At 39.4% G+C, this 15,399-nt stretch overlaps 1 protein-coding gene across 1 annotated transcript in view; it reads right to left on the bottom strand.

Moving 5' to 3' along the window:
- Window positions 1-11,517: 11,517 nt before the first annotated feature.
- rbfox3a (RNA binding fox-1 homolog 3a) overlaps window positions 11,518-15,399 on the bottom strand; it is a 45,132-nt gene continuing 41,250 nt past the window's right edge. The window contains exons 11-12 of the mRNA XM_085904551.1: window positions 13,416-13,494; window positions 11,518-11,562 (exon numbers count right to left, since the gene is read on the bottom strand). Of these exons, the coding sequence (XP_085760677.1) occupies window positions 11,518-11,562; window positions 13,416-13,494 (124 nt within the window). The remainder of the gene's footprint in view (window positions 11,563-13,415; window positions 13,495-15,399) is intronic.

Here is a 15,399-nt window from a genome sequence, read left to right as displayed (position 1 = left end):
TAATGAGCAGTCCCCGGCCGGTTTCCTCCAAACACAATGTTTGACATGCAACCCGTGCGAACCCAAGCATGAAAACACTTTGACTTCCATTCTTCTGACTTGGCATTTGAGCTGCTTTCCAAATGGTCCGACTTTAGAAGCGTGAAACTTTGGCGCGCAGCCGTACTCTGACCATTACAAAGTATAGTAGCAGTCAATTTACAAGACAAGGGAGGTCACAGTATGGGCTAAACCAATTTAGCGCAATATATGGGATGTCCTGTTGCAGGATATTTACAGTTGGAGGAATTGGGCTGGCTTGCTGTGATAAAATTTATATCAGGCAAGCAGGCAGGCAGGCAGGACAACTTGGCGAGGAAAAACAGGTTCATAAAGAAAGCCGCATGGTTCTAAATCTGGCGTCGATGCTTTTTGACCCCCTCGGGTGACTTGTGTTTACCAAACATCATTTTTAACAACAGCTACGTGGCCCTCGGAGCAGTTTTTCTTTCCAATGAATTGGAAATACAGCAAATTTCATCCGTCCTGAACCTACATTCAGTTTATTGCCGCGCTGGATATTTGGGCACGTCCAAGCTTCATATCAGCCGTTTGAAGAGGAGTCGACGACACCGCCTTGTTTTCGTGAAAGAGCGTCCAGTGGAACCAGAAGACATTTTGCTTGCCATGTGTTTCTCTAAGGGCGTGCACGTGTGAGCTGCTTGGCGTTTTAAATGGACGGATCTTTCTGGAAATGATCAGGCTTGTTCTCCAGCTTCTGAAGACTTTGCTGATGCTTTGAATCAGGTGTTGCAGCAGGGAGACATCGAAAACACTGGAGCTGAAGATCCCGATAGAAAGTATTTGGCTGGCTGTCTACTGAATATCATTCAACCAATGATTGTTATTGACTTCTTTTCAGCATCAACTATCTTCGACGCAACATATTCAAAGGTTTTCAAGTGCAACGTGTGCACTGAGTATCTCCTCACCTTGACAGCGGCTCCTCGTCAAGGTCAGCTCTCCCTTCGGTATGGTAGCCCGTCATCCATCCGTCCATTTTCCGAACGGTTTGGGTTGCGGGTGAGCTAGAGCCTATCCCAGCGGTCTCTGGGCAGAAACATTTCAGCAACTTTCAAATAACTACTGTATATACAAACACAAAATATTTGTTTGACTTACTTTTGAGATGATTTTGGACTCCCTGCAAATTTCTTCAGCAAGCAGTATTTAAGTGTATGCGAATGGGCTTTTAGCTTTCAACACATGAATAAAAGAATCAATCTATTGAGTAAAGAAAGGTTTATTCATAATAATAATCATGGTTGGAATAATCATTGCGATAATAATGCACCAATATCATAATAAATAGTCCTATTAGTTTGGAGCACATTGGGATTGGGGGGAAAAAAAAATCATAAGCATTGGGACACACAAAAAAGATTTTTCTCCCATCAAAGCTTTTTTTTTTTAATGAATCTTACACGGAATATCACTGAATTAAAATTTCAGACCTTCAATCTGCTTAAAACAGTAGCATAAAGTCACCTGTTCCATTAACTATGCATTGCTGATGATGAATGATGGCTTTAAACACTCAATAAAAAGCAAAGAATTCAATACTCCTTTCATAACATGTTTGATTTGGTGTCCCAACACTTATGGAGTAACTGTACATACACGCAGGACTGTAGTGAAGATCATTTGACTGAGCTGCTAGGTTGGATAAGAGTCAGATATGAGTCACTGTGGAAGGAAGGAATTTGCACAGGACTTCCATAATTGGTTATGGAACTCTCATTCGAAGAATTTTCTACAGCTAAGTTTTGCCATTCAAATACATTGCAAAAGCAAACAAAGTACCCTCACCAATACTCGCTCCATACTGTGCCCAGATTACTTAGGAAACATTTCAACAATTACCTTCTGGACTTTAACAATCTGACCAGACTGATCAATTTGCCCTTCATTACAGTCCTATGTGGAAAAAGAAAAGGCTCATTGATTGATGTCACGTATGAGTGATATTTTAGTATACAGTGATACAAAGCATGAAAAAGAAGATCTGCACATAATACAAAAAGCACATTGAAGCCTCAAATACATAAAAAAAAAAAAAACAGAAGGACAAACACAACAGCATGGAAGGAAATAATTGTCAGCATTTTTTCTTTCTACCATTCAAACCTTTGTGCTTTGGGGATCTGCATAGGACAGGACGGCTGTTGGAGGAGTGTTGGTGTAAAGGCCACAGTATACTCAAAATCCTCATACACAACCGTCTTCAAATAGGAGCACATCATAATAGTTTGATTCTTCATCTTTGCTACACAGAAATAATAATAAAAACTCGCCTGCCGAGTTGTCAAATCCAGGTCCGGAAAGAAGTAGTAGTAGCCAGAGTTGGATTTGACGCCTCTGCTCATCTTGTGATTATAATTACAAAGGTGCCGCTACTATTCTATTTTTAAAGTTGCTTGTGCACTTATCTCTTTGAATCACTTTTTACTGTGGAGCCGAATACAATTTCTTCCACTATGCTGGTGGCCTTTGTGTGAGTTCAATAATAAGCAATTATTAGCAACAGGGTCAAACTACGGCCATCATAAAAGCCTTATGAAGTCCAAGTTTTAGAACCATGCGCTTTCTGACAAATAAAAACAAAAAAAGTATACTGTGGTCTTAGATGTGGAGGTCATTGGGTTACCAGGGGAGGTAGGTGTGGTTTTACCATATGGATTGTAATTAGGGTATAGCTGGGGTGCAAGTGGCGCACGCTCAGCAAGGGCTGGACACTTGACAGGATAGCTGCTTTACATTTTGCATCTGAGGTATACACAAAATAACAACACATGGAGAGGAAGCTCAAGGATTTTTTTTTTTTTTGTCTGGTATGTATGTTTGGGCGGAAGGCTGTGTGTGGAAAAGGTGATCTTCATGAGAAAGGACACAAAACATTCTAGCTTGTAGGGTCGCCTCCGAATTCCTGGATTTTGTCAATGCTTGAATGAAAGCCGCTTCTGTTTTTTTGTTTTTTATATTTTTTTTTTCCTCCCAAACCTCTCCAACCAGCAGTAGAGCGGGTTACATGTAAACAAGATAAAATTCTTCAACCAACAACAAAGAAGAAAAAAAAAATGGAGTTTAAGAAGAACAAGGCAAAAATCCAAGTAAACCAAGATCTCTGCTTAGATTGACATCGTTAGTTGCTTTCATAGTTTGTTCTTGTTTTTTTCTGCTGAGTTTTTTTAGTCTGCTTTTCTTCTTTGTGTCTTTTGCCTCGGTTTTCCTGATCCAAGCGCCAGTATTATCCCAGTTAAAGTGCTCAGCTGTGGATCGCTGCGGGATGATGCTGGGTAAGCCTTTCATGAAAGATAATCCACTTGACGACGACGCCCCCCCCCCCTCACTGACAAACACATGTCAGTTTGCTTCCAACCACAGAACACACAGTCTTGCACTGTATGACCCAAGCATCCTTAATGTGTCAGGTGCACAAATGTTGCCGTACTATTTGGAGATCCTTTTTCAAACAGTTCCAAAACCTATTTGAGTGGGACACAGAGTACTCGTTTATTGTACGGTGGAAGGGGGTGGGGGGAAAGGAGGAGGAGACTTTAGCGTTCAGTGTCATTTTGCGGCAAGAATTCCCTCCTTCGACCCTGAGGCTGCTACATTCATCAATGCACAGTGCTCTTTTTCAGAGGGTGGACAAAATAACAATTGTTACTAAAATCCCATTCATTGGCTTACCAATGTGACGGCATTGACATAGGGCAGCAAGTCTATTATTAAAAATACATTGTAAATAAATTGGCATCACACTCAAAAATATATTTAAAAAAAAAAGCTACAATAATGGCTGCCAGTACATGTGCCAAGTTTTTTTTTTTTTTTTTACATTTTAATCATTAGTGGTGGGCAGATCAATCCAAATAAAAATGAGGTCAAATCAATATCAACATCGGATCAATACTAACGTGAGAAGATTTTCTCTCCTAAAACATTTATATTTGTTGTTGACTGATCATTTGGAACAACTGGTACAATACCTGAAAAAAATAATCGTTTGTTTTATCACTTGTACTTAAAAAAAAATGCAGACATCGATAAGATTGGGGGGGGTAGAATTTTATGTGAACCAATAAACTGCGTTGTAATTATGACGGAGCTTTTAACATAAGAGGCTAAATGCATTTTAAAAAAACTTCTATTTCGAAGACCTGGTTTTTAAAAGCTGCCCTTTTCTATCTCTACAATGGAATTGTTCTATAAACAAGTGGCCAAAAATAAAGTCACAAAATTCCAACTCAGGCAATTTGGAAGTTAAGGCTACAGGGAAATAAAAACACTGCTACAAAATGACACCATTGGTTACCATTGCAATCAAAAATGAAAATCGTATGCTTACATTTGGATGTATTGAAATACTAATAAGCCAAAGTTAAAGAAGTTTGAAAAATTCCTTGAGTTGGTGTACATTTTTGAATGACTATAAAAACAGTGCAGAAAGTATGAAAGTTTAATATTTTGTCCACCCCCTTTCCCTCAGAACTTTCTATTCCTGCTCACACCTTAATAGCACTAAGATTGAGGGAAGCTGCAGGAAAAACTAAAATAAAATCTGTATTTCAAAAAAAGTCCTTTTCATCTTTTCCTTCTGTATTATTCACATGGGACTGTCTGCTCGCTCCCAATTTCCTTGTTCTCATCAAATTTGAAAAGCCAGGCTGCAAAGAAATATTCTAACTGATCCTGCAATGATTAAACATTTCTGTCTTTCCCACTGGCTGCAGGGTGCTGGTGGTCCTTCAGGATGCTCCTCTCCTCCAATTTTCATTCTCGCTTCCCCCCCGCCCTTTTTTTTTTTTTTGTTCTTTCCAGATTAGCCGCGGTAATGGTCAGTCCGGGTCAGTAGAAGTCCAGCATATTATCAGAAACATTTTGCTATATAATTTACACATTTATATCATTTACAGAGCACTGTATTTTTAAATATATATACTGTATATATAAAACAATGACACCTACCTAAAAAGTTCCAAGAGTTTTTGAATTACATTCAGTAGCTGAACTGAAAAAAAAAAAATGTTAACAGAATAAAACATCACAAGTAGAAACCTCATCATACATTGACAGGGCATTAAATCCTGCATGGACGTTGAAAACCAAAGGCAAACTTATTCTCAATAGCTGCAGATCACAAATAGATATATCTATATTCATATATAAATGTTTTTGTCTTCTTACCGGTAATACAATAAATACAACATTAGTAAATGGCTACAATCGACTCTTCGACCACGCCCGACCCACATGTTATTAGTACAATGTTTAAATATAGAAGGATGAGATCCGTAGAAATAGAAAGGATTAAAGAGACTCTTCATAAAACTTTTCTTTTTCTTGACTCTCTTTTTGATCTTTGTACAGATAGATCCGGCGGCATTTGGACACCAGGATGGATTTGAAATCAAAGCGTGTGATTTGATGTGGTAACTTTAGTCATTGAAGCCACCTTACCAAAATCTGCCAGTTACCAATGAGAAGAACTTTATAGCTTCACATTTCAGGTGGTTATGGTCCAAATAGCACTGAGCCCACCTAAATGGAATTCATATGAACAAACCGAATTCTTCATTGGTCAAATTCAATCCGTTTTATGCAACTGCTTGTACGTCTTCTGTGTTTTCTAGAAATCCATGGTCAATGACAAAATAGTCCAAATAGTTCTGTATGGTCGTGGTGTTTTTTTTTTTGTTTCTCCAATCTTTCTCCCGCTTACAGTTGGCTCATCTGATGCTTGAAAGCAGCTCTCATTTGTGCGCTGTCTGAAATCCAACCCGACCGACCGACAATGTTTATAAAAGCAGTTCACTACACAGCACAGCCACCTGGACCACTACACTACAGCGACATATTTGGTTGGTTGGTTGGTTGGTAATAATGGGGGGCCCTCCAGCAGACATATCCCACCCACCTACATCTTATATTTCCATTTGTACAAATTCATAAATCTATTTTTTTGTTTTAACATGCCAGAGAAGTAAGAAGACACTGGCTCCTCATTTTTTTTTCTTTCAACATTTGGAACACGTCTGCTCGATCCATCTGAGACACACACACGAGCCCCTCTTCACTCTGACAATGAAGATGGGGCACTAATAGGTGGGAGTGTTGCGCAACAGGATTCAATCAGAAGACATCAGGGCTCAAATCTCCCCCCCACCTCCTTTTAGATTGGAAAGACACTTTTTTTTTTTAACATACTGTTTTACATTTGTATGTGTATGTATATATGCCGATATATACAGACACACACACACACACACACTATAGATATACACACGTACATATTCATAATACATACATAAGTCTTTGTTCCTTTTGTAAATCATAAACATAAAAAATTTTTACAAAAATAAAATGTTTTATGGTGACCTGTCGACTTGGTCTCTTCCACTCAGCAAGGCTTTTCTTTTTTTCTACATGGGGCGGCCCCCATAATTAGGCTGAATGGTTCAGGCCGTGGCCTCGGAGGAGGCCGACCATCATCTTCTCCTGGTCCGGTTCATCCTTATTTTGCTTCAAGTGGTTTTTTTTCTCTGGACAGGACGGCTCCGTAGCACACTTTTTTTTGTTGGTCTTTTATGATGTCCCTCTGCTTGCACATTTTTCTTCTCAGTTTTTGATGTCCATCTGTACCCATCACCTTTTAATTACTAAAAGAGAAAGAACAAGGAAGAGTAAATACAGTGATGCAGATACATTGCAGACAGGAAATGTTATTTTTAGGCAAAACATTTGCTTGTTGATTTACAAGTGTTGCCTTCATTTCTTTTTTTTTTTTTTTTTTACTTTAAATGAAAGGGACTTTTTTACTTGTTGATTGGGTATATTTTAGCCAAAAGGTCAATTTGGTAAAAGACTATACCATGTTGTTTCATGACCTTTTAAAATATATTGGCATCCGATTGCAATTATTCCAAAAGGACATTCCTGAGGATTGCGTTATGGTATAACAATCATAATCCACTATACTCTAATCCACCATGAAGGTATTTCCATTGCAATTGGCTAGCAACCAGTTCAGCAAAGCACCTCCTCTTCATCCAAAACAGCGGACATAGAAAATATGTAGATCGTCATAGAATCCTTCGTAGAAATCCTCGATGTGAAGACGAGCTAGACACGACGACACGTTTAAAGTGAATGAGAGGAGCCGCCGGTCGGCCGTAATTGACTGTCGTCTCCCGCAATGGTGCAGACCTCCCTCTCTCAGACCCTTGTATGCCCAAGTGCACCCTATTCATGAAACAAATCATAGAATCATTTTAGGCCGAATAATAATTGAATAATTTCTAGAGTGCTTGTTGGATCTTCAAAAGGAGCCGCTTGTAAATTCAGCACCACTTTGTAGTTTCTTAGGCCTGCCCCTCTTATAGAAAAGTGAGTTGGGAGCTGTATCAGTGTGTCACCAATCAGAGCTGATAAGTGCCTCCTCTGGTCTCAGCTTAACAGGCTCACACCCTCCGAGACTTGTTTCATACTCGCTAAGGCTGCACGGAAGAAGCCTCGGAGGATGGAGAGGAAGAGAGGAAGAGAGCAGCGGAAGCTGAGGGGAAGGGTGGAGGTAATATGAGCTCCCAAACTGATGTTGGCTGGGGTTCAGCCATAAGAAGAAAAAAAACACTCCTTTAACACAACCTGACAGGTGACTCCTTAAAGACATTGTGTATTATTATTATTCACACAGTCAAACTTCATTTATAAAAGATACACTTATCAACCACATTTATAGATAATATACAAAATCAAACAATTACACAAGATGAGGATAGAGCACATGTTTTTTTTTTTTCGGGAGGGGTCATCACAGGCCTTCACAAAAAAATAGACAACAAGCCATAAAACATAGCAGGCACACATTTAAAACCCGTGTGGCAAGTAAGTCCCTTTAAAGTTTTTAGATACGGTTCAGTTGTACTTGAACTTCAATTGCTGTGACTTCATGAAAAATATGTGGCCTTTTAAATTGGCTCCCATGTGGATCCTTTCAGCTTGATTCACAAGTCTTTTGTCCCCCCGCAATCCTATAGGGGACACAAGGCTACACACATCAGATGGAGGTTCAGGAAATAGACCACAAAGGTGATACAAACTCCAAGCGCACTTTAGCTTTATCCAAGTGGAGATAATTGGAATAAATGCAATCATTTTTAAATGCAGATATTTAGGAGTTAGTTGAGAAAAAGTTTCTTTATTCGCCGTGAATGCAGGTATGCAGTCATGGAGAAATTAATGTTTAAGGGGGGGGGGGGGGGGGGGCAATGTCACTTTGTGATGTGACACAGTGATGAATGTGCAGAGAGATATTATTGCTTTTGCTTCTTTTATTATTCATGCCAATTATTTTCTTGTGAGCCATATTGCACTGGGCACTATGGCTACATTGCAATTTGTTAGGATGACATCACCACCGCCTCCTCGCCAAAAAGATGACTTTAGAGGTAAGCTGCTTGAATGACATACAGTAGTTGTCATTGGACTTCACAAATTCTCACCCAATATTCTGGCCTGAATCAGCCAGCTTGGCTGGTAGAAATTGCTCGGAAAGCTTGCCTTAGGAAATTCAGAAAGGATTGTTTGTGTGACAAAACATAAGCATCACATTCCACACAGTCGTAGGCCAATGTTTTATCAAAAAATGACACACGATGACAGCTTATACTGTACACTCAAATCAAGTGAAGCAAACATTTTCTAGTCTTATAAAAGGTTGATACTTGTCTAACCCCTTACGAGTGATATACAAAAAAGAAGCAATCACTTTTTAAAATTCATTAATGGCTATGGCATTAAATTACATGACACACACAATGTCAAATACACAAGTGTATATATATATTTATATTCACACACACATTCATATACAATATGTACAGTAAAAATATGTTTCATGATAGCATCTTTTCAAAATGTTCCCCATTTAATTTATATTCATCGGTACACTAATACATATAAAAATCAAATAAAATAAAAACCCAATACAGAGTAATTCGGGATTTTTGTTAGACTTTTTTAAAATATTTGTTTGTATTTTTATGAATAGGGTATCTTATTTATCACTTCCTTATTGGTGGGTTTGAAAGTTTTCGTGCTGCACTAAACAACCAATCCCGATTGCTGATTTGATCATTATTCAAGCACACACGATTTCAGATTTGTTCGCCCAAGAAGCACTTCATAATATTTGGGAAAATTCGAAAGCACTCGACTGTGACGCAGATCTGTTATTTCCCCCCATCATAATGAGAAAGTACAATATAAAATATTTGTACATAAAATATTATGATAAAACTGGGACAGCCCATTTTATCCATAATGACTAATGGATGCCTACAACACAATAATAATCATCATTTTTGACAGTCAATCATTTTACTTCTGCTTTTGTGTCATTATGGCTAACAATGCACTTTGATTTGTGGCAAAGCTTCTCTCTCACAACTTATGTCACATGCATCATTTCTGCTCTGTTCCCAGTAGAATGGTTTGACAGTTCAGAGTTGTTTTCTTGGCATTCGTCTTGTTTTATAACCACCATCTAGGCACATTTATGCTTCTTTACATATGATTCTTGAGTATGGCAACTTTTTGTTTTTTTGCGGTCACTCATTGTTCATGGCAATCAAACAAAGCCACAACTACTAATTTATACTCATAAAGAAGCTTGGCAATGACCGCCATCTAAGAGTCATCTTTTTTGGTTTTTATTGCAGTGAGCAATTTAACCAGGATGCGCAAATAAAAAAACTTTTATGCTACTTGAGTTGACTTAGGCCGCAATGAAGTTGGCAATCCCATCAATGGACACGCATGGACATTGACTTCAAGGGTCAAGAGAATAAAAGCCACATCATATGTTTGCACGCCGTAAAGTTGCAAACGGAGGTTTTGTGGGGATTTTAGGAAGGAGCGGGAGAACAAGAGAAAAGACGAGCGACGGTGACAGCGAGAGGAGCAAGTGTGAATTTGTGCCTGTTTGTGTGAGTCTAGTCCGTCTGGCATATCTTCAAATGAGATCAGTGCCTATTGACTGAACTCTCTTATCTCTAATCTGCGGCGTATATTGCCTCCCTCCCTCCGTTACTGCTGCTCTTCACACTCCCTTCCCTTCCCTTCCTTGCCTTCCTGCGCTACTGACTCCCGTCTTTACGATCCCATCAGACACAGCCGGCACAGATGCTTTACTGGTGAGGGAGGGAGGGAGGTAGGGGGGGCAGCCAGCCCCTATATGTGTGTGTTTTTTTTGTGTGATGGGGAGCGCAATTGGTGGATGCATCAGGGACAACTGCCTGCTGTGGCCATGTGACTATGGGCACACACTTCATGCCAATAAAGTGCCCAAATCAGACTCATTGGCTCAGTTCAATTAGATTTACCCATCCTTGTGTGTGGAAGTGGTAAACCTTTGGATTTTCTCTTTAACTAAAAAAAAACTTGCATTGATTTTGCATTGCTATTAAAAAAGGAAAAAAAAACACTACAGCCAATGAAATCTAATGAATACTAGAAATGATGTGGGGATTGTTGTTCCTTATTCAGCAATATTGGGATGAATTGAAATTTATTGACGATGTCTACAGAGCAGCACGTCTGGTCCCTAAGATCGACCCCGCCTCCCTGTGGAACCAATAATCATAAATAATATGTCAGGGACCAGTAGACATTCATCAGCAGGCCGCTAACTCACCAAATGCTAATTTAACAATTTGCTGGCCACACTTGAAAGAAAGCACCTGATTTGTGCAGCAATGGATGGATGCACATTGAACATAAAGGAAAGTCTTCCATTTGTGAGAGAAATATTTTGCATCAGCAGCTTGCTATGTGCATGCATATTGAGGGAAAAGAATGTGTTTCCCTCCCCTGTAAAGCAATTCCCAAGTAATGCCTCTGGCATGGAGCCAACAATCAATTGGCATTTTCCAATGGCTGCTCCACACACACCAGCGCCATACATCACGTCCCGCCCGCTGCATTCAGATTCGGTAATAGATCAGTCCGTGTCGTCACTTTTAGCCCGGCTTCCCACTTAATGCTGAGTGTTTTGTTCCCGCTTCATATTTGTCATAGAATGGAAGCAGCTCTCGTAGGGCCAATTGGCCATCCATGGAAGAAATTCCACTCAAACTGGAATTTGCCACGCTCAATGTACATAAGAGTTGGTGAATGGGGTGGAATTATAACCAATGTATTAAGGCATCCCAAAGGAGCCGCGTTACCGACTAACTTGGAGCCAACACGCATGCACGCACGCAAAGATTGTATATCAGGGTCCCCTCCCGCACCCCAACAAATGACAAATCAATTTCCAGATGAAATACATAGAATCCATACACCAACAGCTCTAATGTATTTGTATTCTATTTGCCACCTGGACGCATAGTACGTTTCTTCATATGGGAGCAATGGTTATTTATAGATTTTTTTTGCTGGGGAGGGAAAGGGGGGGGGGGCGTGACTCCCTTCTTTCTAGTAGGGAGTGAAGCGACTGCACCCTCCTCTGTAAAGGCTAGCCTGCAACATCAAAGATGAAAAAAAAGCTCCAATCAGTATCCAATGTAGCACTTCTATTTGTATTTTGAATATTATACAAGTTAATTTGTCTCTTTTGTCCAAACAAATCAATCCTCCTTTTTTTTTTTGTTCCTCCCTACAAAGTTGGTGGCTACTGTTTTGAATATTCCTTTCCTATGCCAATTTGTCATCAACATTATTTTCTTGATTAAAATTAAAAAAACACAGGCCAATACTGTACTTTATTTCTTGTCCTACATTACGGAAGCTCACTTAACACTAAATTTCTTATAAGGGTACTTTGACTAGTCGACAACACAAGTTGCACATGAAATGACGCTGTCTCATCTGGTTGGCTGCCTAAAGAGCAATAACTTGACATCCAATGGGAAGTTGAGTTACACCCACAAGAATTCCACAGTGGGACAAGACTGTCACTGATTTGAACAAAAGTCAAATGTATTTATCTATTGCTTTATATTGATATATTTTTATTTTCTATGTATTTGTTTATTTCATGATTGATAACTCGATGTAGTTATTTATACATTTATGGAAACATTTTCAAGCAATATATGCTAAAATAAAAGCGCAAATGACACGTTTCTCTCTTTAAATACTACGTGAGCCAATAATGGCTCACCGACGAAATATTGGCTTCATCAATTGATCAAAAATTGCACAATTATTTCCCATCTTATACTTGAAATTTTCATTGGATGGCTGCGGTCGTCTTTGGAGGTTGCTTGAAATATCACGATTATATGATATGATCTGTCCCTCCACTGAAAATCACTTATGTGGGAGGATGGGGCGAAAGGGAGGAGTGATTTGAACGAAAAAAAGGAAGAGCAGAAAGTTGAAAGTAATAAGGAGGAAAACACAGGCCACTCTTTTAATTAAGTAAATGAAGAGGAAATAATGGTTGTAATTAATGAAGGCTTTTAGCTAGCAGCTGCACTATAGGGGAGGAAAGGAGGTGTGCATGGGGGACACATGGGGGAAGCGGTGGCCTCGTGATTGCCATCACCACACACACACACACGCGCGCACGCACGTCACCACTGCTCGATTAATCCGTATAGGGTGCTTTCGTCAAACCCAACGGGTACATTTCTTACAGCCAATCAGAAAATAAATAGAACATTGAAATTTTGTATGAAAATATAAGAAGACATTTGAAGAAAAAAAAATTAAATCAGATTTATTCAAATATCCCCAAATGTTGTTGGGGTCAAAGTTTTTGTTGGCGTTGACTGTACCTTTGCTTTTATGCTTCCTTCTTCTACCTTTTTATTGTCTTTAAATCTCACAGCATATGCATCAAGTAGATGGCTGTAACACACTGGAAGAAGGCTTTACCTAGACCCATGTAGAGAAAGGAACAATAAAAAGCAGTACTTGTTGTTTTCCTCCATCCTCTAGGATCTTCTCTATGCGTTTGAAAAGAATTTGTCATCTTTGATGTTCGCTGCAAAGCTAGCTAAAAACAAACATTAACCTTTGACTCCCTTTGCAAAATGATCAAATTCCCAGTCTCAGCTAAATTTCAAGCCAAAAAAAGCTTCAGGCCAATCGATGCCATTGGGGAGTTGGAGAATACAGCGGCTTGCTTCCCTTTTTCATTTACTGAAGTGGCATGGATTCACATTCAACATTCAAATTCGCTCACATACCGTACGTAGAGGGGGAAAACACATTTGACAGGCAGGACAATTTAGCAGCCACCCAAGGGCTGGTCTTATGTCGCTCGATGACTATTCGAGGATATCCGTACAGTCAAACAATCAAACATCCGTGATGTCATACGGGAATCCTATTCAAACAGATGAAGAAAGAGGAAAGACACTCACCATAGTGCCAACCGTATATGTGGCTGCGGGACCGATGGCGTGGTGATACGGGTCTGCCGTTGCATAGACTCGGCCGTAACTGCAAAAACAGCCAATGGCAACTTTTGGCAATGTGACAAAAGAAAACAACCATTTCCACTCACCGTCACACCGTCGCAGAACGGAAACTGAATCGACACTAGTCTGACTAGTACCCAAATGAATATGATCAATTATTCATAAAAGTATGAATATGTTCATTTTGAATTGCATCAAACTGGTAGCCAGCCATTCACTCAGAACCTGAGAAATAGCTCTCACTTTGAAAAAGGTGGCTGACCCGGCTATAAGTAGTCGAGGGCCTCGGTATTACTACGTGCTCTGCTTTTGCATATGATGTGGCTTCACCACTGGAGCACTATAGTGGGTAGACTTTTTTTATTTTTTTTAATGCAACAAATAAACATGGAAAGCTATTGCTTTCAGATTTAGAGTCACCATACTGTGAACATCCCCCCCTGTGGGACACTAATAGCTTGATGGCGCTTTTTTTTTTGCTAAGGAGGCTGTGCATTCTGACATTATGACTTATTCACCAAACATAAACCCGTATGGGATCTTTAAGATGATACAAATCAAAGCAGCAATTTGTTTCTCTTCTTCCTTCCATGGCTAAGCACAAACTACGAAACTTGTGGATGTTAACTTTGATTAGGTCGACTTAGATCATGGATGGGAAGCGCCCGCTAATGACAATAAGCATGGGATGTGCGGCATTATGGCTCGTCGATTTTAACGGCGGTGCAAAGGGAAGATCTATAACCATTTACCTCCTCACTCTCACACTAAAGAATGACCAGCGGGATGAAAATGCACTCAGTGTCCCCTTATGTATAGTAGGTTGTAAATCGATAGATTTGTGCTTATCCTTAATTCAGGCATAAAAGGCCAGTAAAAAAAAAAAAAAAATGCAAGTGAAAACATGCTAAAGTTGGTTCACAGCGTATTTCAACGACCAATTAAATATTGGTTTGAATTTTGTGCTGATTTATGTACAGTACACAGCATATTTAAATGACCAAATAAATGAATTCATTTTTTTTCTTTCTGATTAATGTACAGTACAAGAAAGTTTGATGATGGCAAGTGGCAAAGTATCCGAAAAATATTGTATTCTAAGTGACTTTGGAATTGCCACTAGGACACAAGTTTGGACAGAAGGATTCATTTTTTTCTGGTGACTACTCCTTTAGGTTTCCCCAAGTTGCCAACTCCAAGTACTCCTCTTCGTCTGTCTCCTCTCCCAAGATTTATTTCCAGTCCATTCACCAGCACTGGCTTGGAACTAATCCCCAAGCCCAAAAGCCATCTCTTTTCTTATTCCATCCCTCTTTCTCTGATGCTACTCCACTGCTTTATTTGGATTCCTCTTTACACCGGTTTGTTTGCTAAAAATATGTCTGGGACCAACAATAAAAGGTTGCCTGGGTAAACGAGGTTTTGTTAAGTAATAATTGAAGAGAGAAACCTTCAAACAAAAAGAGGGGGAAGAATGTTTACAAATAATCCTAATCAATATGCAATTGAAATGACTTTTAGAATACCCAGGATGAAAATTCTCTTCACATTCCTGAACTGTCTTTCCCAAAGCCATAACTCAAAGACCCAATCAATATTTCACCCTGCTTGATGAAATAGGCTGAATGTGGCCAAATATGCAATGTCCATGAATCAACGAAAACATGGTCTTTAGCATCAGCACTAATCCACTGATTGTGATTCTACTATTAGCAGGTTTTTTTTCCAAATTAAATGATTCGACTTCAATTGCGCAACCATTTTGCTTCAATTGTTTTCTTTTCACTTATCTTTATTCCGATAATGGAAGGTGGACAGAAAAAATACTTTGAGCGTCTCAAAGTGTAGTTTGCCAAAATGTCTCCCATCTCTTATCGCACAATAAATCAAAGCGCCTGGCACCCTCTGACCCATCTCCTCTCAATTC

The sequence above is a fragment of the Syngnathus leptorhynchus genome, chromosome 22, assembly GCF_054491065.1.
Source record: "Syngnathus leptorhynchus isolate UIUO chromosome 22, UIUO_Slep, whole genome shotgun sequence".
In the NCBI taxonomy this organism is placed as follows: Eukaryota; Metazoa; Chordata; class Actinopteri; order Syngnathiformes; family Syngnathidae; genus Syngnathus; species Syngnathus leptorhynchus.
The sequence above is the reverse complement of the archived record's forward strand: the minus strand, read 5'-3'. Positions and strand labels throughout refer to the sequence as shown.